At 41.4% G+C, this 23,904-nt stretch overlaps 1 protein-coding gene and 1 long non-coding RNA gene across 4 annotated transcripts in view; one reads left to right on the top strand and one right to left on the bottom strand.

Moving 5' to 3' along the window:
• arhgap36 (Rho GTPase activating protein 36) overlaps positions 1-23,904 on the top strand; it is a 34,370-nt gene that overhangs the window by 2,232 nt on the left and 8,234 nt on the right. Inside the window, exons 1-3 of one of the 2 annotated variants that reach the window (XM_029127321.3) lie at positions 1,110-1,365; positions 14,432-14,588; positions 20,549-20,617. In XM_029127321.3, the coding sequence (XP_028983154.1) occupies positions 14,453-14,588; positions 20,549-20,617 (205 nt within the window). In that variant the 5' untranslated portion in view covers positions 1,110-1,365; positions 14,432-14,452. Of the gene's footprint in view, positions 1-1,109; positions 1,366-14,431; positions 14,589-20,548; positions 20,618-23,904 lie in introns of those variants that run through there. The other variant, XM_029127311.3, reaches the window with a different exon arrangement.
• Positions 6,197-14,519, bottom strand: LOC114842003 (uncharacterized). Of its 2 annotated transcripts, XR_003783239.3 has the most exons (3): positions 14,386-14,519; positions 6,736-7,107; positions 6,197-6,667 (listed from the first exon to the last, which is right to left on the bottom strand). It is a non-coding gene; the product is annotated as an uncharacterized LOC114842003 (long non-coding RNA). The 2 variants fall into 2 exon arrangements; XR_003783238.3 differs by lacking the exon at positions 6,197-6,667 and having other exon boundaries at positions 6,680-7,107.

Genomic DNA, 23,904 nt, shown 5'->3' with positions numbered 1-23,904 from the left:
GTGTAGATTTTTACTGCTGCTGGTCCCTAAAAGATTCCAAATGTCACAATGAATTTGTGGAAATCTGGAAAGATTTTGCTCTTTTTGGAGCAACATTTCAGTAGTTTATGTGCTAAAATACAAACCAAGTTTCCGGTTAAATTGAGGGTTATTAATGGACTGGAATGGAAAAGCAATGGAAACTAAAATCTGTGATTTAGGGCAGGACCTTGCTTAGAATAAAGAATGTTTCATTGGTTTCCTGCAAAAAACTCAAAATATGGTTGAAAGTATTTTTTGGATCTTTCCAAAGTATGTTGGTTATAATAGGTAGTTTCAGGTGTGATCAGGTATTGCAAACGTAGCTTGTGGCTCTCCACTTTGAACCAGTGACAATTATGTTTCAACTTCCTATCTTTTTCACACTTGTCGTATCCTGTGTCTCTGGAGACAACTCGGTCTAAAATACAAAAGGTCCGACTGAATGTGTGTGGCATTCGAGGCCCAGGGGAGCATTGCATGAGTCATGTGTCGTTGTGAGTACCGCCGCATGGAACTGGGGTCGGTTTGGAAAAAACAGATGGCACCTAAATCACTACTGCATCTAGAAATGCAACCAGAGGCTCTATAACGATGGAGTCATACATCAGCTCGGTGCCAGTTTCATGATATGGCCTGAAGGGCAGTGGAAAAGGGTCCTGTAGTCAGAGGAGGCCACGTTTTAGCTTTTTACTCCTACCTCCCATTAAAATGTATGGTGTGTTATATGTAGAAGAATCAGGCATCTAGAAAAACAAGCTAGCTGAAGATTTTTATGGCGCAATGGACGCATTTTTCAAGTGGCATCCTCAGTTTCAAACAATTTTTATCCTTATTATGTTGCCTTCGACCATTTAAACCCACAGTTTGCGCCATTTTACTGTCTCAAGTAAAATCTCGCGAACAGAGTCCGATTCTGCTGCAGTCGTTCGGTTAAAATCGTCATTTCATTGGCTTGGATGTCTATCAATCATTCTAGAGTCAAACAAAGCATGACATGGGACGAGAGGTCACGCGGAAGCCGAACTTGCCTTTTGTGTGATTGGCTGACAGACACTTACTGGCTCAGTGATTGGCCAATGAGCGACGGGTTACGGCCAGCGCGGGCTTGTTGCTTTGTCTGTCGCAGGTGAAAATGGTGATAGTGAAGCGCGGCGTTAGGGAGCGATGCGCGTCCAACAAAGACCTGCGAAGTCAACACCCGCGTGTTTAAGAACTTTTCTGGTGGATTATAAGCAACAAGATAAAATGCGCGGTGTTTTTTGTTGGCGGGAACTTGGAGAAACACCACCAACAAGAAGGTGTGGATTAGACGAGCCTGTGCCACCAAGTGACTAGCACACAAAGGTACAGTCTTTAAGCTTTTTGACTAAAGGTCCAGGGACTTTGCAAAGTTGTAATTTTGTAACTTTATCGGTGTTTTGAGTAGACCTAGACAGTTTTGAGATGCTCTAAATTGTGCGTTGAGTGTGCAGTGATGACCGTAGGGGCTCATGACGTCATCGTCAGTGACCCGGATTGAGAGCCGCCGCCCTCAGCAATCCTGAGTCCAGCTAAAGCTCCATCTCCCCCTCCTCCTCCTTTTCCATCTACTCGCACGTCACCATGCAGCTGCATCACTTTTCTCTCGAACCATACATCCATTCCTGCATCTGTCCACCCGTCATCTCTCTTGCTGCTGCTGGATTATCATGCTCATATGTGAGTTGCTGCCACTTTGTCCTGGCCACAGTGCAGAAGCTTAAAAGCTGCAGCTGGAGGTTTTCCTGCTGGCCTTGACGTAGTGAGGTAAAGGATGCTCAGCTTTCTAGCGTAGTGGCAGTAGTTAGACATGCAGCGTCGAATTTACAGACTTTAGATTTAAGAAATTAAATGGCTACAAGAGCATGTGGAAAAAGCCTTTCAACTGAACTTGAGCATAGTTTATAATAATTAGCATCTCTGGCTGTACAGTATGAGCCTGTTCCGCTATTTCCCCCACTATCAATCACTTTTTGTTTTTGCCCAGTTGCTCTTCATGGATCAATAATAAATCTTGTCACTGCACACTTCAGTCAGTCATAACGTTACATACACTTCATTTCTTTCATATTTGGCAGAAACACTGCTGCTGCGTGACGTGTTTACCAGAATATACTACGGTGATTTTTGCCATGTGGTATAGTCTGTATGGAGTTATGTGCTTTTTTTTCCCCTGCTGGAGCTGCTGCTGACGGCATTGCCTAATGTCTTGGATGATGTGTGTAATAATGAGCACCATGTGTTATAAAAGGAAAGGAAGAAGACATTGGTGAGGAGTGTGAAGTGGGTGGAGCAGAAATGCTAAGCAAAAAAATCTGGGAAGAGTGTGACCTGTTCAGAGAATCCTTATACATGATCCTGATTCTGACCCCTGACTCACCTCCGGTGTCCTCCTTTCTCTTGGACAAAAATGCTCATTCCTCACTATTACGTAGTGATGGTGAATTTGATGGTAATTCTTTAAAGATGAACTCAATGGATTCAGGTCTTGTTGAAGCAAACTGCAAAACACTGAAGCAATAATATGGGTATAAAGCAATTAATGCAGTTTAAAACTTCTTTAAATACCCATATATTCTTTTTTTCAGTGTCACTTGTGAACAGGTGTTAAAAGTGGAAGAAGGCACTTCTGGAGATTTCTTTTAGATCGTAGAAAAAGCAACTAAGCTCTCACAGAACCTAGGGCAATAGCGGCGAGTCATCTAGAGTGCACGTGATTGGAGATCACATATCTGAGCTTGTAATGTAGGACAATTATGATGTGGAAAATAAGAGGAAGCCAGGTTTCCCTTTTCAAATGACTATTGTGACGTCTTTTAAGCACATTGCTGCAGTAACTCTATATATTGTCATTGTGAACACGGTCAATGAAAAGACTAAAACTAACAATGAGCTGCTTACTGTAGGTGGGACGTCCCTGCCCTGTACTTTTCCACTCACCCCTCAGTGAGACATTGGTCACAAACAGAACTTGAGCCTAATCACACTGTAAGTGACACTTTTCTTCTGTTAAGGGCTTTTGTGACTTTTCTTGCTGTTTCTGCTCATTTCAGCCATTTGTTTGTCTTTGATGGAGGCTGGTGCATGTACAAAAAATGCACCGGGGCGAACAGTTCCTTGAATGAACAATAGTAATGTGAGTTCTTGAAAAGTCATTTGTAATTAGAGTGCTTGTTGAATAGGATCTAGTCCAGGAATCGTCGTGCTTGGAGGTTATTGTCAAGCAGTTTGTTTTTAAGTAAAATGAAGAGCTCTAAATTACATTGTTTGACTCATCCTGTGTTAAGGTTTATATTTTGTGGGACCCCTCACGTACTGTAGACCAACTGCCTTCTACTGATGGACAAAGTAGCATTTGTGTTTAAAACTATTTTTTGCACGACTCCTCTTTCTGGTGTGTCATCATTTGTGACTAAAGAAGTGGTGTGTGAGTGAGCGTCGGTATCTTCAAAGTGTCCTCATAAGCAGTCTGTAATCTCCCATCAGTCAGGCTAGGAGTTATATAACTAGCAAGCATTGGGGACTTTAATTCCTTGTTCATTCTTCACTTTCAGAGTGAGAAAAGAAGTCATCTTGTAATGCAGTAAGTCACGACAAATCTATTATGAAAGCCCTAAACCCAGGATGATCACTGTACTGAGGGGCTTCATCTCTCTCTGTGAACTCTGTTGGGTGGTGATTGCTTTATTCTGCACTAGTTCCTTTTACGTTATTTGTGAAGAAGGCCCCTTTTCAAATAACACTCTACAGCAATAAAGTAGCTCTAGCCTGAAAAACGACTGCACAACCAACGCGTCGGTAGTAAAGTAGCAGCTAATTATTGTGTTCAGTTTACTTTTAATAAAGTCTTCTTCAGCTCCTGAGTGAGATGAGACAGCTCAGTGTAATATGACTGTACTAACTAGTCAAGCTATACAGCATTATCCTGCAAAACCATCTCGGACTAGCTTCCTGTTTTGTTTCTACTGTTTACAGTGTGAGCTGCTGGGCATACCCTCACTCTGCTGTTCAGCTGCTTCTGTAGTTCTTCTGTAGCATCCGACAGCACAACTACTGTAACCCTAACCTTAGTTTTTTATCAGGCATGCAAACAGCATTTCAGCTGAAATGCCCCATACCCACCGTCGAGCAAGGTGCTGGAGGCCACATGGTATTTCCCAGTCATGAAACCTCAGGTGGAGTCCAGTTGACCATAAACCACTCACTAGACCAGAGTATTCCAGAGCAAATATGAGGCTCTCTGCGTAATGGCTAAAGTGTGAAATAAGCTACAATACAAGGGATTGTTTGGAAGTACAGCTGACAATTTGCCTCGGAATGCAATGTAAATACTGTAGAATGGCCTGAAATTTGTTGGTAAATCAACACAGTGATGCTTCAGCTTATGCATATTTTATCCTAGCACTACGGTTGACTTGAAGTATAACTTTCTACTTTTAGTGTAGAAAGACCAGTTACAGTAAATGATAAAGGGCAGAAATTGACCAACAAACATATTTTACAGAAGACTTTCTGTTTTGACCGTATTAATGACTGATAAGAGCCGTGCTTCAGGCTCGCATCGCTGGGGAAGTGGTCAGACTTGGTCATCGATAGCTGAAGAGATGCTAATCATACCCGCTCTCTGACGGGACTAGATCACATCTGTGTTTTTAACGCATGTGTTTGTGGATAAAGGACGCATGAACTCAAGTAAACTCTTTCTCAATTAAAGTACATTTGCAGATTTTGTTGAGGTGCGACTCATGTGTGATTCCATCTTGCATTCCTGTGCATGTGTGTATGTGAACATCCCCCTTTATGGATGATAGGAAAACCACAGGATTCCCACTTCTTAATCCTCTGAGTCTCCAAGTAAATCTAAAGCAAGGACCACAGAAGAAGATAGTGGCAATGTGGAGAAGACTTTTCCTTCTCACTTTTTGTCTCCTGAAGTGAGTCCGATATTCAGTCAGAGAACCACCTGTTTTGAATTCAGACCATTCGTGATATTACACTTGGCATCTCTACACTCCCCATCAGTCTCCGTAAGTCGTTCTGCCTGCTCACATTTATCCGTCTTCAACTGTGTGCTTCTTTAGACTCCATAACCAGTCATCTGATTGCTGACCACAGACGTCAGTATCAGCCTGATTTACTGTCGTTGTGGGGCTGGAGGATCGTTCAGGACCTCGGCTCACATGGCAGGGTGTCTCTGACACTGCCTGAAAGCCTGAGAGTAGTTCAACCACAACAGTTTGGGGCTCCACAGACCTCACTAGGGGAACAGTAATGCAGTGGTGAGCAGTAGTGCTGTCATCACTCCAGTTCGTGCTGAAGTTATAGCTTCGGGCTGGAAAGGTGGTGGATTGTTTGTTCAAATGTCTCCAAGCCACTGACACTTACAGCCACATCTTCACTATGGGTTTATCTGGTTTGGTTTAAATATACTGGTACTGTATGTTCTACATAAATAGAAAGATATACATTTTTTTTATGAGGTTACAGGGTTTGTGGAGATGTGTTGTTCTTATAAGAATCAACTTTTGTTTTCATGCCTCTTTATTGGCATCAGCTGTGTCAGTAACATTACGCTCTGAACTGATTAGATGTTGGTTTTCCAATGTCATCGTGACCAAATGTCAATTGCAGTCTTGTGAACACAATATCACAAGAACATTTTTAATGGCGTTCTATGAAGTGGATTACCTTCCTGATTTGATTTTCAGACCACATCTTTTTATTTGGCACAAGCACAGACTCCACACAGACTCACATTAGCTGCTGCAGTTTAGGCCCCATGTTGTTACACAAACAGGCGCGTGTGTGTGTGTGTGTGTGTGTGTGTGTGTGTGTTTTTGCGTGCACGCTGTGCACAGCCTCGGTGAAACCGTAAAAAGCTTGCGGTTGAAGTTTGCAGCTCATGACCTTTTTAATTATGATGCAAAAACCAAACCATGTTTATATAAAGCCATGCATATAACACATGCATACATATAATGGTGTTTCATTTTAAACTATATGTCAGTATTTCGTTTTGAAATTTGGTGTATTTATTTAGTATTTAACAGTTTTTAGCCAGTGCGTGTGTGTGTTCACTTCTCCTCCAGTTTAAATCCCTATCGAAGAATATAAAAAGCAAACAGCATCAAAGGGAATAGAAAAGTGCCTCATGTACTGCTTGTGTTTGGCAGGAATAAAACATACTGCTGTATACATGCACGCTACAGTCCAGATCCGCAACATCAAACCAACACTATGCGATGCAGCCACAAAAGCAGATGGTGATTATGTCATACAGCCTGAGTCCTGTCTCTCTGTGCTCTGGGGGATTTCACAACTATGACTGGTGGGGAATAAAAGTTGTGAAAACTTGTCTAATGAGACAAGAACAAATAAACCCAAACAAGATCAATGGCGTCGACAATTTGCAGTGGTTCAATTTGAACATTTTTTTTTTTTTTTCAAATATTAATGCTCAACAGCAGTAGGCGTTTGGTCGTTTTTTTTTTTTTTTATAGTATTTGCACAGATACAATAAGCAACCTTTTGAATTATTCCGTTTTAAAGTGAGACTAACATCACTTCCTCTAATTAGATCTTTTTTAAAAGCCATCAGGTGTAAAGTTATGCAAATTCATGCTGAAATCTGTAGTGGACATTTAATTCAACACAACACTACTCCTGTAGCTGCTAGTGTGCACTCAACGCAGCCACTTGTAATACTAGGCTGAATTATAAAACCCAAAGCTGATGCAATTCTCATTTCTCATCTTTCTGTGATGGCAATGTGAGAATATGGCCTATCACTCGTTGGCATATTCTTCCAACTAAGTGCTCACGTCTTTGCTCTTTTAGCATGCAAAGTTGATTTAATGCGGTAGCAACCACAGACTGACTGAATCTTGGAATTCAAATGCTGATGTCATCGTAGACGACGCAGAATAAACAGACTTCTTCCTTTGGCAGGAAGTCATCGAGTCACTGGACGCTCATAGTTGCAGCAGGAGAAGTTGCGAGGAGGATGTTTTGCGGAGGGTGAAGACGGCGATGGTGGTGATCATAACGATGGGTGTGGATGTCAACATCCTGTTTAGAGGAGAGACGTGCAGTGAGAAACACTAGTCTTTGATATCCTTACGTAAATCTAGTTTCCTCTGTTGGCGCTGGCATTTCCTCCTCTTTCCAAAAAGGATCCGGAGGAGAAGATTAAGGATGATGGATAGGATACAGTACATTGATGTGATACTGTTAAAGGTCTATTGCGTGTGCTACACTATACGTGTGCTCCAGGGCCCAAGCTGATGCCTACTGGGGTTTAACTACAGTAACTCCTCCAGTCGTCCCTCTCACTCACTCAAACACACACTTCACCATTTTCCTTCTTCCAAGACTAAGTAACTTGTCGCTCCATTGGACAACATTAAACATGAATAAAATAAACACTGACTTCCAGTAGTTCTGCTAACTATGATAAATCATTGAAATTGGGCTGGAAGTGCGATTAAGTCTGTGTTTTATCCTGACATCTTTGTGTTGCGATTGTCTGATAAGGCTGGACTCTGGGCCAATCTAGTCAACCTGCAGCAATAAAACAGGAGAATGTGGTTTGCACCTCAGTTCCAGGTCACAGCTGTCTGATAACTTACAGGAAACCAGATATTAATTGTGTACTTGGACCCGGCAGCGACGAGCTATAAAATAATATACCCAGAGTTGTTATCAGCCAAAAGTTAGAGAAATGATTAATTGATGTCAACGGTTTAAAGCTGCTGAGTCCCAGGTGCTCAGTCAGTTTGTTTCTGCTGTACTTGGCCGTGCAGGCAGTTCTTGGCTGAAGGTTCAGTCGTGTAGCAACATTATATTCACTAGGTGTATTTCACTTCTATACAGTAAATATCCACGCGTGGACTCCCAGTAGTTTGACACTCTTGCAAATGTTATGAGACACCAGCTCAAGGCGTAAACCTAAAGGCCTGTACAGTAAGGACTGAACAGTAAGTGAAATGTGCTCAAGATACAGTTGTGAGTAGCTTGTACACTAAGTCTGCACTTTTACTGCAGCTATAAACTGAAGATGTGGACTTTAGTCAGAGAAGGAAACACCAGAAAATCAGTTTATCCTGTTAGAAACAACTTTAAAAATACCTATAGTTCATGTCATCACAATAAAAATGAATTTTAAGTCTTATCTATAAAACTACTTGTATACATCTAATTTTCAAAGTGTATGTTTAGTCACAGTATGTATTGAAGCACACTTCTAAGTCTACTACAAGTACCAGGGTTTGGCCCATAGGGGGCAGTGCAGTCAGAGGTTCAACATGCTGCCCTGATGTGGACATGCTGGTTCAGCAGTGGCGTTACCATGGGTGTACCAGGCCTGTTTATCATCCATCCTGTTTTTCAACTGATTGTCTGAGTCAGCACGAAGTAAAGCCAAGTGATGTAAACTGGTGACCTTTGACCTGGAAATATACGGCGGCTTCACTGGAGGGGGGCGATCCAAAATGACAAGAGAATAAGCTGACTCACACGTGAATAACTCTGAAATCAATGGAAAAGGATGAGTCAAAGGTCACCTCAAGTGTTTCTACTCTAATAAGCATATTTCCACAGTGTGCAACAGCCCCCAGATACTGTAACACCATGTTTATGGCTGGTGGTTCAGCATGCAAGTAAATGTAGAGGGCGAGTGATGTGTCATAAGCACCAGAGTCTTGCATTTAATTTGATTTCATTTAAATCTGTAAACAACACAGGGTAAAAGGTCAGTTGCATTAGATTTGCATCCTATGCTGCTTTTTGATCAAATAATTGATTGTTAAAATTGTATATAATCTGGGTGTCTGTCATTAAAATACTTATGTGGTCATGGACAAATCAGTTTCTGGACAAAACAAAAAAAGTTTTTTTTAGTGTGCACATAAATATTCATATTTCAGCTGTCAAAATACCTGGAAGCTGTTTTAATTGTGAATGAGCCTCCAAAGTAAAAGTTTCAGGTTGAAGTCATTTTGTGTGTGTAGTCTTTGTTGCGTTACCGCTGTGAACTTGTTATTGACCCATCTTTTACCACGGAACTCACTATGGGTCATGAAATCATAACTCCCACCGGCGGTCGTGGGGTCAAGGTCTCACGGTCTTGGGGTCTTTTAGCTGTTGCTATTCTAAGGTGAGCCGTTTTTCCCCTTCTCTCTCGGACTTGTTTTTCCCTCTGTCGCTCACTTTTGAGCGACAGAGTGACAGACTGTCCTTTTATAGAGCTCTTATCCCAGCATTTAATCCTCCTCCCGCTCACCTCTCCTCCTCCTCCTCCTCCTCGTCTTCGATACCGGTGCTCATTTCCTCCTAATCTCCTTCTGCTTCTTGCTTCTTGCTTGCTCTTTCCCTTTCTTTCTCTGTCTCTCCTGCCGCTTTCCTTCACACCACCCTCCTTTTCTACCTCCTACCTCTTCTCCTCATTCTCTGTAAAATGTCTTTCCTGCTTCCTATTTCCTTCTTTTCTTACCTAGCTAACCTGTTCGTCTTCTCCTTTGTTTCTTCCTTCTCTACCTCCTTGAATCACTGTTTCACCTCCTTTTTCGCCCTATGTTCCATTTTAACCTTTCTATATGATGTATTAACTCCATTTTCTTGTTTCCTGCAGCCTTCTTGCCTTTTCTCTCACCTTGTTTCTTTGTTTACTACTCTTTCTCATCTGTATTATCTGCTTTACCTACTTTTGGCACTTATAAACTCCTTCTTCCTTTATTTTCTCAGCTCCTAACAGCTGTCCTCTCTACATTTTGTCCCTGTGTCCTTTTTACCCTTCAGTTCCTACGATTCACAATTTCTCACCTTTTTCCCCTCTTTGCTTTTAGATTTATTTAGTGAATGCTTCACTTTCTCATTTCCCTCTCCATATCCTTACACCATCTTCCCACCCATGGATCGGTTGGCTCTACTTGCTGTAACTTTTTCTCATTTTTTTCTTACCCAGTATTTCCTGCTCCCATGTGGTCTTCCCTTATCCACTTCTTACTTTCTAGTTCCCCTCCTTTCATTACCTTTTTTCATTCCTTGCCTCCTAATGTTCCTACCCTCTTCCCCTATAACTGCATCCTCTCTCTTCCCTCCTTCTCTCCTGTGTTTTAGCTCCTGCAAGTCACACTGTGGCACTCCTCCTCCCCTAATCTAACACAACCCCCCCTCTCTCTCCCTCCCTCTCTTTCTGTTTGTATCTTCTTTCCTCACTTCTTACTTACTACACTCAGCTGCTCCTGTGCTTCAGCTCAGTGTTGTGATTCATTTAGGTCTCCTACCAAGGTCTGGAGAATCTACAAGAACCAAGGGATTTTAATTAAAAGTCCCTAAGAGACCCTAAGTCAGGTACAGACTTTTTCTGTGTGTTTGCGTTGGTGTGATTGTGCATGGGATTCATTCATAGTAGTATAGTGTGTAAAAGTAGTTATCATTTCCACAGAGCTGGAGTGCTGTTATGTCATGCATTTGAAAATCAAGAAAACAGTAACAGTGTCTAATATACTATTTAAAATATTGATGCAATAACGTTTTAATGATAATTTGCTTTTAAAGTAAGTAAAAAGGAGCAGAAAATAAAAATGCCTTTTAGACCGTAATCACTAATTAAGTAATTACACTTAATTAGTGATTAATAGGTATATTATAATTCCCCTACTGCCAGTGTGTTTTTAAAATGCATTTGAAGAAGTAACAGAGATTGGCCATGTGCGTGGATCAGCTGGGGTGGGGTCAAACGGCAAACTGGGCAAGTTGATATGACACATGCTGTGCACATTCAAGGCTGACGATACCTGTAGACAGAGGCACAACTACAGGAGACAAAAGAAAAGGATATAGAGCAGCTGCCTGGGAGCTCTGCAAGGTAAACGGAGTCATTGGCTGAACTTGCTGAACGCCATTTATTCGCTGTCAATAACATAACTGAACTAATTCCTCTACGATAGGTCAAACTTTGATCCAAACTCTCAGTCTCACACTTTGTACAAGCTTAAAATAGTAAATACTGAGGTAACATTGCTGTTTATAAGAACTGAGCAGATGAGTGTTTACGCAAATGGAGACTGGGATATGTAGCGCTTGGCTTTACAAACACAAATGTCAACGCTTGTTTCCTCAAAGAAACCCACTACAGTGTGTGAGCTTAATGATGTTTATATTTGGTTTAAAGCATGCAAACTCACACACACCATCTCTACCACGCTGAGACGTCAGCGGGAGTCGTCCCACTAATCCGCCTCGGTTAGCATTCGCCTACTGACCTAACTTTGAATTCCAGACAGCTCTGGGACGATGAACTGTCTGAGCGTTTGTGTATGTTCATTGGCAGTTAAGTCGCACACGATGCAACAGAGCTGTGTCTGCGTAAGATGTGTTCCCACTCCTGTCTAGCTCTGCTAAGGATCCTATTACTGCTGCGTGTCTGCGTTCATGGGGTGTGTGTGCATTCTCTCCTGTCAGTGTTAACATGAATGAGTAAGTGCCTTCGCATGCTAATGTACTCGGCTGAGTTGGGATGTGTTTTTGAGAGCGTGCTAATGAGTGCAGACGCTGTTCCTGACTAATTTATTAAGAGCATGCCTCGAAATAATGCAAAGATAATGTTCTCTCATTAGAACCAATCATGGAGCCTCATCAGAGCGTCCTTCATGTCGCCAACAGTTAAGAACAACATTTTAAAAAAGCTTTACAGGTTTACATCAGGACATTCTGAGAAGACAAACACAGGAAGACCTCTGTGGCATGAACAAAACTAAACCACAATTACAATTTTTATTGATTTAATATACATAAACCTAATGAGAAAGCATGATGAGCATGATTTTTAATGGCTGTTGAAACAGATTTAGACAAAACACTGGCAGCATTTTCTGTATATGTAATGCAATAATTGAGCACTATTCGGCACATGAACACAGAGAGGATCCTTTTTACCAAATGCAGGTTTGTTGCAGCTTGTTTGAGGCTCTCAGTCACACTTAAACATGTTGAGGTGTAACCACGGCTAGAGATTTTCTTTTTCATTTAAACGGCCCACATGGTTGTATTTAAGTGTTTGAGGATGAATTCTATTTGACATTTCTGTATTTATGCACAGAAACAATCTGAATTGTGGTTGAAGCAATACAAGCAGTACATTTAAAAGAACCTGGTTTGAGTGTGGTTTCAAAGCTGTGTGTGTGTGTGGTGGGGGGATTAAAAGATACGACTGAAGTTTGTTACATCACACATGAATGAAATTTCTGTCTTCCTACATCTTGTTTACTTGTGGTTGAAACGCTACTCAGCCTCTTTGGCCTCTGTTCCTAATATTCTGCACCACTCACCTGTTCTGCATTACAGACTCAATCTGCCCCAGTTATTGCTGTCTGTTTGGTTCAATCAACCTGAGGCTGACTTTGGTATAAAAGCAGTACACAAGTTTACACTCATGGACATGCATTTTAACATTGAGCTTTATTGTCTTGCTGAGGCAGAAACGGCTTTAACAAAAGAAAACATTAAAAATTGAATTGAAGACAAAATATAACCACAAAAATATATATTGTGCTGTTCTAAAATTTTTAAGTTTGAGTGTTAATTGTTACAAAATGCCATCTTTGTTTTCAGAACTGTATTCATGCTAATATAACTGTATTTTTAGAAATCCAAAGTCCAAAATCCAACTATAAAGTAACCAGACACCTGATGTTTAGTATGTGTCGCTATGATGCTACTGTGGGCATGGAGAGCATGTGAGTGGCTTAGACGTTCTGCTAATGTCCACCCAGCGTCATAGCTTTGAGCTGGGCAGCACCATTGTGAGTGATGCTGTTTGCTACTATGCTGCATGGCACTGAACGGTTACCATTTCACCAGTTGCCCGCTTCGGTGTTTGTACTGTAGTAACGTTGTGGTCTGAGGATGTTGTGTTTTCTTTACCTAAACTTTGGACAAAATTGGAATTTCTAACAGGAATTCTGGTTGTGAAGTGGATGAAACAGATTAACAAATGGCTTCTGGGAAAACCATCCAAATTCAAGATTCTGCAAAGGATTTAACTTTTAATTAAAGTATGTGGCCATTTGATTTCATTTAGAAATTAATTTAACAACACTCAGACGAGAATCGCATCCTGTGTACAAATTCATGGTCCTTCATGGGACTGTTTTTAATGGTTCAACTTCCAGATACCGGATGCTAAAATTATTAGCTGGAGCTTAAACTATCAAAGCTTCTCTGCTGTTTGGATGAAATTACCCCACTAAGTATTTTTGAGTAACAGCCAGCAACGGAAACAGCTAATGCACTAGGGACTATTTAAATGTTGTAATGGGCTGACAGTATACTTTCTGTTTGTTTGTTGGCATGTTGCATGGCAGCATTTTGTCATTGATGAATCAATTTCACAAGATCCCGCACCACTGAAGTAAACAATGTATGTATGTGAGTATGTGTGCGCGACTGGACAGTAATGCTGAAAGTGTCTTTGAGTGAGATTCCGTTCTGTCTTTATATAGACTTATATTGACTCGTATGGGTCGAGCTGCATAAACCATAGATTCTACAGTCCCATGATTGTTTGAAGACTCTCCACGCTGTGTAAATGCCCACGTCTCTCAAATGACATACACACATACTGTAACATAAACTATATGTTAGAAATATGAAGGCAACTGGTACAACTCATATTCTTAGATGACACAAATCTCCTTCTGCACCATAGGAACTATTCTTAACCTGTTTCCAGATGAGCAGGACTACAGTACATCACTAAGTAAACACTTCATACAATTAGTGCGCTTCCCAAAGGTAAGGTTGGGGCTTGGGAAAGAAGTTAAATTGGTATTCATTGTATGGGACAATAGACGAATAGTGACCGAAAGAGCAAAAGGAAGCACCATAAATAGTGAGCAAAAATAAATTACAATAGAAGACAAATTACTGAACTTAAGAGAAAAAACAAAGCTACAGTTTACAAGAATGTTGTTTTGTTACAGGAGTGAAACAAAATGCAAACCACGTGGCATTTAAGGTCTTTATGATGCACTTAAATGCAGTGTTGTTGGGAGATATGACTTCACCTCTGCTTGGCTGTTGCTCTGAATGTGGCACTGATTCCTGGACTACGTCTGTTTTGCAGAAGATGAAAGTTGGTCTAGAGTTGCATGTTAGTGGGTAATAGTCAGTAATTGAATATAAAATGTGATGGTCTGCTAACAATGCACATAGATTACAGCCCCTACAGGTTTCCATTAGATGTGTTTGGTTCAGTGATCAGAGATAAAGGAGACGATAAGAGAAAAAACAGTGATTGAGGTTTAACAATCGTCCTCTTACGGCGACCTAGTAACTCCTATTTACCCTTTGGTCTCCGTTATCCTGAACCTCTTTCTTCTCCTCTCGGCAGGGAGACCACACGTGGGCAACCATGTTGGGTCAGAGTGTGCGTCTGCAGCCGGTGCCCATCCAGAGCCTGTCGGAGCTGGAGCGTGCCAGGTTGCAGGAAGTGGCCTTGTACCACCTGGAGGAGAGGGACCTGGACTTTAAGATCAGCATCCCCAGAGGTATGAAAATACATGATTAGGCCAAATAGACATAAATCATACTAACCAATTTTAATAGCGTAGCAAAATTTTCTTTTTTCGTTTGATTTAGAGGTCAATACAGTACAATTCATCTTCATCATCAATTCAATTCATCTTGACATGATTTATTTATTTTTGAATTTATTCTGTGTGGTAAAAACAGTTGCCTTTTTAAAATAATACAAACATTAAGCTATCATAGTCAGTGAGAATTTCAATAATGTTTAGTTTAAGATCTTGGTCTGTTTTTCGCTAACAGCTAATGAGGAGGTGGTAATCGGGGCTTCTGAAGCTCAACGTCCTGTTTCTTGATGCATGAGGCCACTTTACGCTGAACTTTCAAAGGATTAACTTTGTTGTGAAGTTTAGTTCATGATGACATGGTCAATCTGGCGCCAGCAGCGATTTGATTGAGTGAACCCTCCTCCCTTATAAACTTGGGTTGAACTGCCCTTGAGTGAGGGCAACTTTCCAGCTGCCATGGGAGCCAACAGTCTGTTTGCAAATCTGAGAAACGAGTGTGAAGCGGGAGGAGGATGAGCCAGCAAGCTTACAATTCTTTGTTTGGAGGAAAGGATAACATTGTGCACATATGCAAGTTTAAGAATTTGCCAGGGTATAAAAAAACAGAACATGTCAAATGGTGCCAAGGATGCTGCATGGTTTATTTACTGTACTGTAGGCAGCACTATGTTATGATCGGCCGCTCCATTTTTCATCTGGGGGAGCTCAGGGCTCCTCTTCCCTACTAAAGAATTCAGAGCCTGTTACTGAAGGCAGATAAAAACGGATAAAAGTGTTAGGGTGGAATATTTTTTAGCTGAAGACAAATAAAGGATTTTTTTTCCCTTCTCATTCAGGAAGGATGATGTTGGCTGTCTTTGATGGCCATGTACACAACAACCCTCTCATGGGAACTCTGTGCTGACAGCAGAAAGAACATTTCTTTGTCTTGCTAAAAGCAATTATGTTGTTTGGATATAATCTGATTGTCATTAGTCATGTCTCAGACTCATGACTCCCTCTAATGAACTTAAACAACATGAACTTCGCCAGTTTGTCAAAATGTCCATCATAATAATCCAAACATAATCATGGCACAGTGCCTGACATATGTTTAGTTAGCATTGACCTTTTTACCTTTTATTTGCACAGGGCAAGTGATTTTCATCTCTTCCTCTTGTTCTTACTAGGTATTTCATATGTATTCAGACACCATTACATTGTGATATTTTTTAATGAACCATAAATCTCTAGTTTTTCACCATCTTCAGAGTGGGAGTTTTTCTCCTGTTTATTAAGGTTGGTGAGATCAGTGTGTAGGGGCTGATAAAAAGCAAACGCAGCTGACTGTGTGTAGGTGCTGGGTTGCTTAAATTTGACTAATTGTTACAGGAAGCTGCCTTTTTCGGGCTTAACTCTCTGCTACTGCCTGTGAACATTCTCAGTCATCCCCAAGGTTCTCTGGAAGTTGAATCGTAGCTTATTTTCATCAGATAAGTGTCTAGATTGTATGACTACACTTCCAGATAATATCTTCTCTTCTGATGTTTCTCCAGCCTTCTCATCGCTGACCAATTTTCTTTTTTTTGGCCCAGTCACGTTTCCTGTGGAATCCATTTTAGAAAATATAAAAATTAATAGTGCCTCAAATCCTTTTCTTAGGAGGAACGCAAAGTAACACATGACATGGTTAAACAGTGGTTCATCGTCAATTTTCCAGTAAAGTATGTCAAATCTGTGAATTGTGTTTCTTTTTTATTATTATTAAACTCTTCTCCATTGTTTGAAATGTGGTCATAGTTAATTATCATCCTAGTCTCCAGTAACTCTTGTCTTCTTGACATATTCATGTTTGACTGCATTCATGTTTGTTAGCCAGCATAGTGTTCACCACACATGGTGCTTAAAGTTCACTGCAACAAGTGTTATTTGATCAAACACAATTTGTCTCACCTGAAAATTTATTTTATCAAAAGTCTCTATGAAGATTTAATGAAGATGTTGTGTGAAGAATGAAGGAGGCAGGTTCCCACAATAGAAAATTTCACATTTTATAGTTAAGAGACTTTGTTTTAGGAGTAAGATACATTTAATGTGACGATACAAGCTAGAAGGGTGGAAGATCAACACACATCCTGTGAGATCCCCCTTTTCCCTGCTCGGTTAACTTTCAAGAAATTTTTCTCTTGCCCCTTTTTTTCCCTAATGGGTTTGGTTTGGGGGATACATGTACAGTTTGCTCTTTTCCCATCAGGGTTGAATGTAAACAGTACATTTAAGTTATCAATGAATTCTTTGCCGTTGACCATCTTGAGACTCTGCAGGTTTTATAATAGTCTGTAGTTCTTCCTACAGAGGTCGAACACGAACATCCACCATGAACTTCCTCCAACCTTAAAGGCTGTATTCACTTGCGAAGCAATAACGTACGGTCTCAACTTTCTTAAAGAAAAAACCTGCAATGAAACTGGGATTTGTAAACACCAGCTTTAATTACCCAAACTTTACCCCAGAAGATGCCTTAAGCCCACGTAAACCCAGCGAGCGCGGGGGCATGTGGAGTGTGTCAAACATGACTAACACTCACTTTTAACAAACAAAAATGAAAACCACCACCACAAAACCTTTCCTTAATTGCCAGCAGTGGTGCCAGCCTGCTATGCTCCTGGGGGGTTGGGCATCTACACTGGGTGGTGAAACATGAGGGAGATAATGGGAAGCAGTATCTGATACTGGGTGTGTGCACTACTAGACAACTGGGACTAGTTAATATCAATAAAATGCCAGGGTTGGTATAGAGAGTCTGGAAATATGATTTTAAAGCACGTTCTTTACTGTGTTAGGTATTGGCTCAGACATGATTGTGCTCGGTTTAAGCAAGTGTGGGAATATTGCTCCTTGGTTTCTCCCCTGGGGTGAAATCTCTCTAGTCCTGCTGGCTTCTGTTGATATTTCCTCCTCGTTTTTTTGGTTTCTCCTTCTCCACTTGTGTCTTTGACATGTTCCCATCTCTCCAACCCTCTTTTAGTCCCTCTTCAACTCATGCATTCTCTTCCTTTTTGTCTGAGCCGTGCCATGAAAGCTATTTCCACTTTATTTGTGCAGGCATCAGTGTTTACATCTATATACATGTGTGGTCTCGTGTGGCCTTGTGAATGCGTGTGTTTCTTAGGGGTATTGGCAGCGTCTGGTGAATTCTTTCTGAAATGTGTCAGAAGTTGTGAGACAGATTTGCTCTTATTTGGTGTGGTCAACATTCTTTCATGCCCTGCTCTGTCAATCCCTGCTCCACAGGCAGCCACGAACCAAAGTACTGTAACTTCCAGTGCAAACTTACTTTCTGCTCACCCAGAGCTCCTTCTTTCCTTGTTTTCTGTCTGTCCTTTTGATGTTACCCAAAGGAAAGTCTTAAATAGGCTTTTTATTTTCCGTACATCCCCCGGGAAAGGATGTACAACAGCTGTGTCTCTGACTGAAAACATAACGCAAAACATGCCACAATGCGACAGATTTAAACAAAACAAACCACATAGTAAAAAAGTGTCACCAGGAACCACTCAACATCTGCATCTCTTTCTCTCTCAAGAAAAAAAGCATTCTCACGTCTTAACGCCCACGTGTGCCCACATACTGATGCCACACACTGAGTTTCACTGAAAGCCTATGCTTTCATTTTCTTCTGACAGATCCGTATTTGCACCATGATAAAAGATGCTTCTGTTCACCTGAGAGTGGGGATGTAAACATGTAGATGCTGGACAAACGAACACAACAGGTCATGCTGTGATGGCAACTCTGGACAGCAGCCTGTTACTACAACATGTACAGTAGAGGTGATTGGGAATGGTGTTAAAATTAAATCTCAAGTAGGAAAGGAGCTGCAAACCATTGCCCTGCATGCAGCTGTGTGCTGTGTCTTCAAGCACAGCTGGATGCCATGGACGGGTTATGAGAAGGAGCACAGAGGCCTCATCGTCCAGTCTGGGACTAAATAGAGAAAAGCTGCTATAAAAGAGCCCGTCGTGGTCGTTTTGGTCTTTGTTTGTTTTGGTCTTTGTCATGTTTTGGTCATTTTGTGCTTTTGAGATCATTGTGTGTCCTGGACCAGGAGCCTGTCTCTGAGGCTTGTTGGACATTAGATTCAGGTGACCAAGATTCAGTTTGTTGCCTGAATTTATCAGCCGTTGGATTGACAGCAGCAGGAAAATGTTCTGTAGGGGGGGGGGAAATGAGTCAGTTTTTCTTCACTTGCTGTGAATTAGTAGTTGAACCATGCTTGTTTTCACACACTGGCCTGTTAAACCCAGAACAGCGTGTGTGGAGGGAGGGGCTTCGCGTTTGGAAATAAACTTTAATTTCCGGCAGTCATGGGAATTTGACCCTTTTTCAACCATGATGACACAAGCACACACAGCTACTGCATAAATACAGATTCTCACACACACGTTGTTTCTTTCTTTGCTATTGTGTCATCTCAATACAGAGTTAAAATGACACACTTAGTAATGTACGGTAGGGAACTCCGCTCTGTCCTCAATAGGGAAAAAACCCAACCTTGAATTAGTGATTTCTAAACAGCTGCGATACTAATCCAAACAAAACGTGTTTTTACGTAAATCCAGACGGTGGCAATGTTACAGCTCAAAAAAATCAAAACAAAAACATGACCAAGTCACCACAGATTAAAACGGACATAGGGGAGTGCCCCTATGAGGAAGAAGAGCCCATTAATGTGGGCTGTTAGTAGGCTGAAAATACTACGTAATATAATAAGATTAGCCACATTAATTGGAAAACCAAATGCACAATTAAACTTTTGACTTCACATTTACCAAAGAGTATTTATTTTTCTTTGGGTTTCACGCCAGCAAAGTGTGGGTTGTGCTCACAGTCTGCAACTGAGGGCCCAGACTTGTGTTTGTGCTGTACCTAAAATAAAAATTAAACAGACTGCAGAATTTTACATTTGGACTGCATTGCCTTATGCAAGTAAATGTATAAATTCAGTGATGAATTTGTACTATTTATGTCGTTTGTCAGCTTTTTTTGTATCTGGAGGACAACATTAGCACAGGTATATACAAGCATATTTGTGGAACATATACACCTGCGGTTTAGCCTGAGAAAATGCTGTCTTGGGGGTATTAACAAAATCGGATCTCTGCATTCGCCGTATAAGACGCACCAACTTTTCCCCTTCAGTTTTGGGGGAAAAAAGTGCGTCTTATACGGCGAAAAATACGGTAATTTAATTATTCAATATGTATTTTCTAGTTAACCAATGTGCGATAGGGTTTGAGGCGCATATGACCTCATCAGCTTTTACACTGTATTGACTTCAGACTGTAACACGATTTAGTTTTATTGACTCATAATTTATTTTGAAAATTATTTTATACTTTTTGTTATTTAATAATATATAGTTGTATTTAAAAGGTGTTTTTTTGTTGTATTTTTTTAAAAAGCTTTTACTAGTACTTTTTATATTCTTTATGGATTTAATCTGGAACTCTCCTCATACATATAATACACAAAAATAAACATGCTTACGCAACATATCCCTTCATCTTCCATGTTGGGGGCAAGGAGCCACTAAGCAAAGAGGCTACTCAGACAAACACCAAGGTCTCCTGTTGAAAGGGTTTATTCTTAGAACCGAGGAAAGGGTGCAAACACTGAGGAGGAAATCATAATAAGGCAGGAAGAGAGGAAAGGGAAAAGGGTTGTAATGAGGGTGTTTTGATTTGGCTGTGTGTCCTTCATTCAGTTTATTATATTAGTTTAAAGCTGATAAAAGCTGGGTTTCATGAGTGCTCCTTCATTAGTAGCAAGCTGTGTACTCACACAGTATAGCCATGACCACTGATGCAACTAAATAAATGAAAGACCAAAGCAACCATTATTCATGGGAGGTTTTGTTGTTTTGCTTTTCACAGAAGTGCACAAACGGAGAAAATCCCTGCGCAGGAAGTTCGACTCCTTTTCAAAGGAAAAGAAAGAGCGAGGTGAGTTGAATCGCACACTACACCAGTCGTGTTTGGTTTAACACAATACCATGTGTGGCCACAGTTTGTCTTTTCTGAATAACTATATTCTCATGTGAATGTGTGAGTGTGTAGCCTCTGTGTGACCCACGCACACACTCAGTGTTTGCTACAGTAAATATTATCCTCACAGTGTCCCCTCTGTCGACTGAAGCCGTGTCTCCACCACTGACGTCCAGTGGCTTTTACCACTAATGGTCCTTCATACTTGAATATACTTGAATACTGTGTTTATAAAGCACGTGCCTCAGAGCTGCAGAAGGTTCACTGAGTCAGGTTTGTTTCTTTCATGCTGTTCTAACGTAAGCAATGAGTGAATACAGCGGACGGTACCTTTTTAATGTCATGCATACCACCGCAACCAGACGCAGATAGATCATCTACTTCTGAGTGTTGAAATGTAAAGATGGAAGCTTTTTGTGCTTTTTCATCAAAATCAGGTATTTTGAAGGCAATGTGATTGTTGACCACATGGTTCTATTTGTTTTTAAAGCACAGCACAGTCGGCTTTGAGAGAGTTTTGCACATTTGTAAGAAGTATTCCTTTCTCTTCTGAGACCTGTTCCTCTCTGAGTCTGTTTTTGATTTGCGCTCCGCTCCCTCTGTTGCTTTCTTTACCTCCCTCTCCCTCCTCTCGCTCTCTCTCCGTAATCCATGTGGCCGATCATCTGCCAGTGTGACCCCAACCTCTCATAAAGAGATGTTCTCTATTCCCAGGTGATTAGCACAGCGGGGCCAGATACGAGCCAAAACACACAACACACACATTCCCAAGCTGCCTGTGTGGGTCTGTAAATCCTGCCTCCAGCCTCTTACACACATCGCCTTCGCTGAAGCTAACCCTGCTAATCAAAACACAGAACATTGGGGCCTGGCATGGATCCTGCTGCCTCTGCTCCCCCTGCTGCAGCACCATGGCAGGTAGCAGATTACATGTAATGGCATTACACAGTGGTAACTGTAATCTGTTTGGAGAGGTTTGATACAGTTGCCAGTTGTAGCAGTGCAATAATAAGAAAATAGAAAGCAACTATAGAGCATTTAACCTCAGAACAAGAGGTCAACAACTTGCCTAAAATATATGCGCAAACTAATAGGAATTTTTTTAGTTTATGTAGATCCTTGTTTTATCTCTGGCACAAATCCAAGTGTCAGGTCATGTACAGTATTAAAATAGTTGGTTACCACAGTCCTGTTCCAAATTGACCCACAAATGCAGGAGGACGATTTCTCAGATTCTTAGCTGCATGTAGCTTCCTCCTGTCCTCTGTTCATTTCCTTTGGCTTAACAGGTTCAGGTCTTCAGAGTTCACTAAGCTCCATGTCCTACAGGACCAGTTTGATCATCCAGCTGCTAAGATGGTGGAAAAAAACAAAAACTGGAATTCTGCATCTCGGTGCATCTCTCGTTCAGACAATGACCTGAGGAGCATAAACACTAAAGCACTAAAGCATCAACATTCCTCAGCTGTGCCTGAAGGCTTTAACAGCTGTCTTCCTGTCTGAGTTTGTTTAACCATTAACACAGGAGGTGTCCTGGGACGCCTCGTCAGTCAAAGGGTGACAGTGAAATTGACAACATGTGGACTGGTACAAGAGGGGAAAGAAATATTCACAGCCGTCAAGACGATGCTGCACAAAATCCCACAGCGTTTACAAGGATATGACAGCTACTGGCCGATGAGTTATGTTCCTTTAGTCTGGCTGTTTTTGCAGAAGTGTCGTCCAACACTTCCAAGCTGCCATTAAACCTCCAACTATGTACTTCTTAAATAGCAGCAGCTACAGTGTGATAGTATTGATGCCACCAAATGAGACTGAGCAGCGATGAGAGGTGGACCTGCCAACATGCGTCAGGACGGAGAAAGAGCCCAAATGGCGCGTAAGGCATTAACAGGATGCCTCTATCAGGGGTGGAGGTCATGCTGCTTGGCAGGGACGGGTTGCTTGACGTGGGCCAGGTTATGCAGCGTTAAGCGAGAAATGTCTCTTTAAACAGTACGTCCGTCCTGTTAAGGGTGTTTAAGAAACACCGCTGATAAGAGAAACGTTCTCAATGTAAAGGGGAAAGTTGCAGAAAGCCACCGATGCCGTTAAACTGTTACACGCTGAAATGTTCAAGATGTTGGACTCAAAGGTAATTTTGTGATTTTTGTCATTTAGGTGTCATGAACAACAAAGGGGGACAGTGAACTACAGCATCCATAGACTTCAAAACCTTGCATTTTTTTACTTATTTCTTTTTAAAAAATAAAAAAAGGAAACTCATTACTGAACAATGATCAACTTATAAATCTAAATTGGGCAGTAATCTACAATTAGTTTAACTCTGGAAGACATTCATAATAGAGAGATCTTAATACTTGAGCTCTTTTAAATGAGCTGTTGCGTAAAGCTTGTGCACATTAGCCAACTCTCGGCTGCGGCTACAAGCTAACGCTAAGTGACGGCTTGCTAGCAGAGCACCTGTCAAGCAGCTTATCTGCGAGGCTGCCGCCTGACGAGGAGGGGGGGGGTGCTCAGGTCAGCGTCGAGCAGCACACCCGAAAATAGGAAATCGCACTACAAAAATAAATGCGTGGCAACCCAGTGAGTTTGTCTCCAAGGTTCAGCGGTTTTGTGATGCTAGAGCAGTGTTTTCTATGTGCTCTTGTTCCTGTGTAGGTAGTGAATAAACTCTCAACACAAGCAAAGTTATTTAAAGCTGAGCCAATCCCGTATCTTGGGGGATTTGTGCGGGCATCCTGCCAGGCTGCCTTGGCTGTCTGACTCCAGTGTGACTTTGCACATGTGTGTAATGGCCGTCCATGTGTTTCCATTCAAACAATCGTTTCTAAGAGTGTAAGCATAGAAGTGACTCCCTCAATGAGCGCCGTGTTTGCAGTATGCGTGAATGACACGCGCAGATTGGGCTTTAGGGCCTCGCTGGCTGTTTACAGTAGAAGGGCAGTTTATTTTTATGACGAACTAAGGTGGAAGAAAGAATTCAGTGAATGATTAATTACTCCCTCAGTTGCATGTAATTTAGTGGAGACTGGCTGTCTGTATCGCACCGGTTAAACGATGAATTCATGGATAGTCACACAACGTTTCAACTGCTGACAAAACCTCATTCAAATGTAAACATGGACTTTATCATGAAAGCGTGTTTCATAGTTCGTGTAGTGTCGAGTGGTCCCTTTTGCACGTTGTTTCACGTGGTGAACAGGACACACTCACCTGTGTTTTACAATACACTTCCTGTGTGG

The sequence above is a fragment of the Betta splendens genome, chromosome 2, assembly GCF_900634795.4.
Source record: "Betta splendens chromosome 2, fBetSpl5.4, whole genome shotgun sequence".
NCBI classification, from domain to species: domain Eukaryota; kingdom Metazoa; phylum Chordata; class Actinopteri; order Anabantiformes; family Osphronemidae; genus Betta; species Betta splendens.
This window is presented reverse-complemented; position numbering and strand designations above follow the sequence as displayed.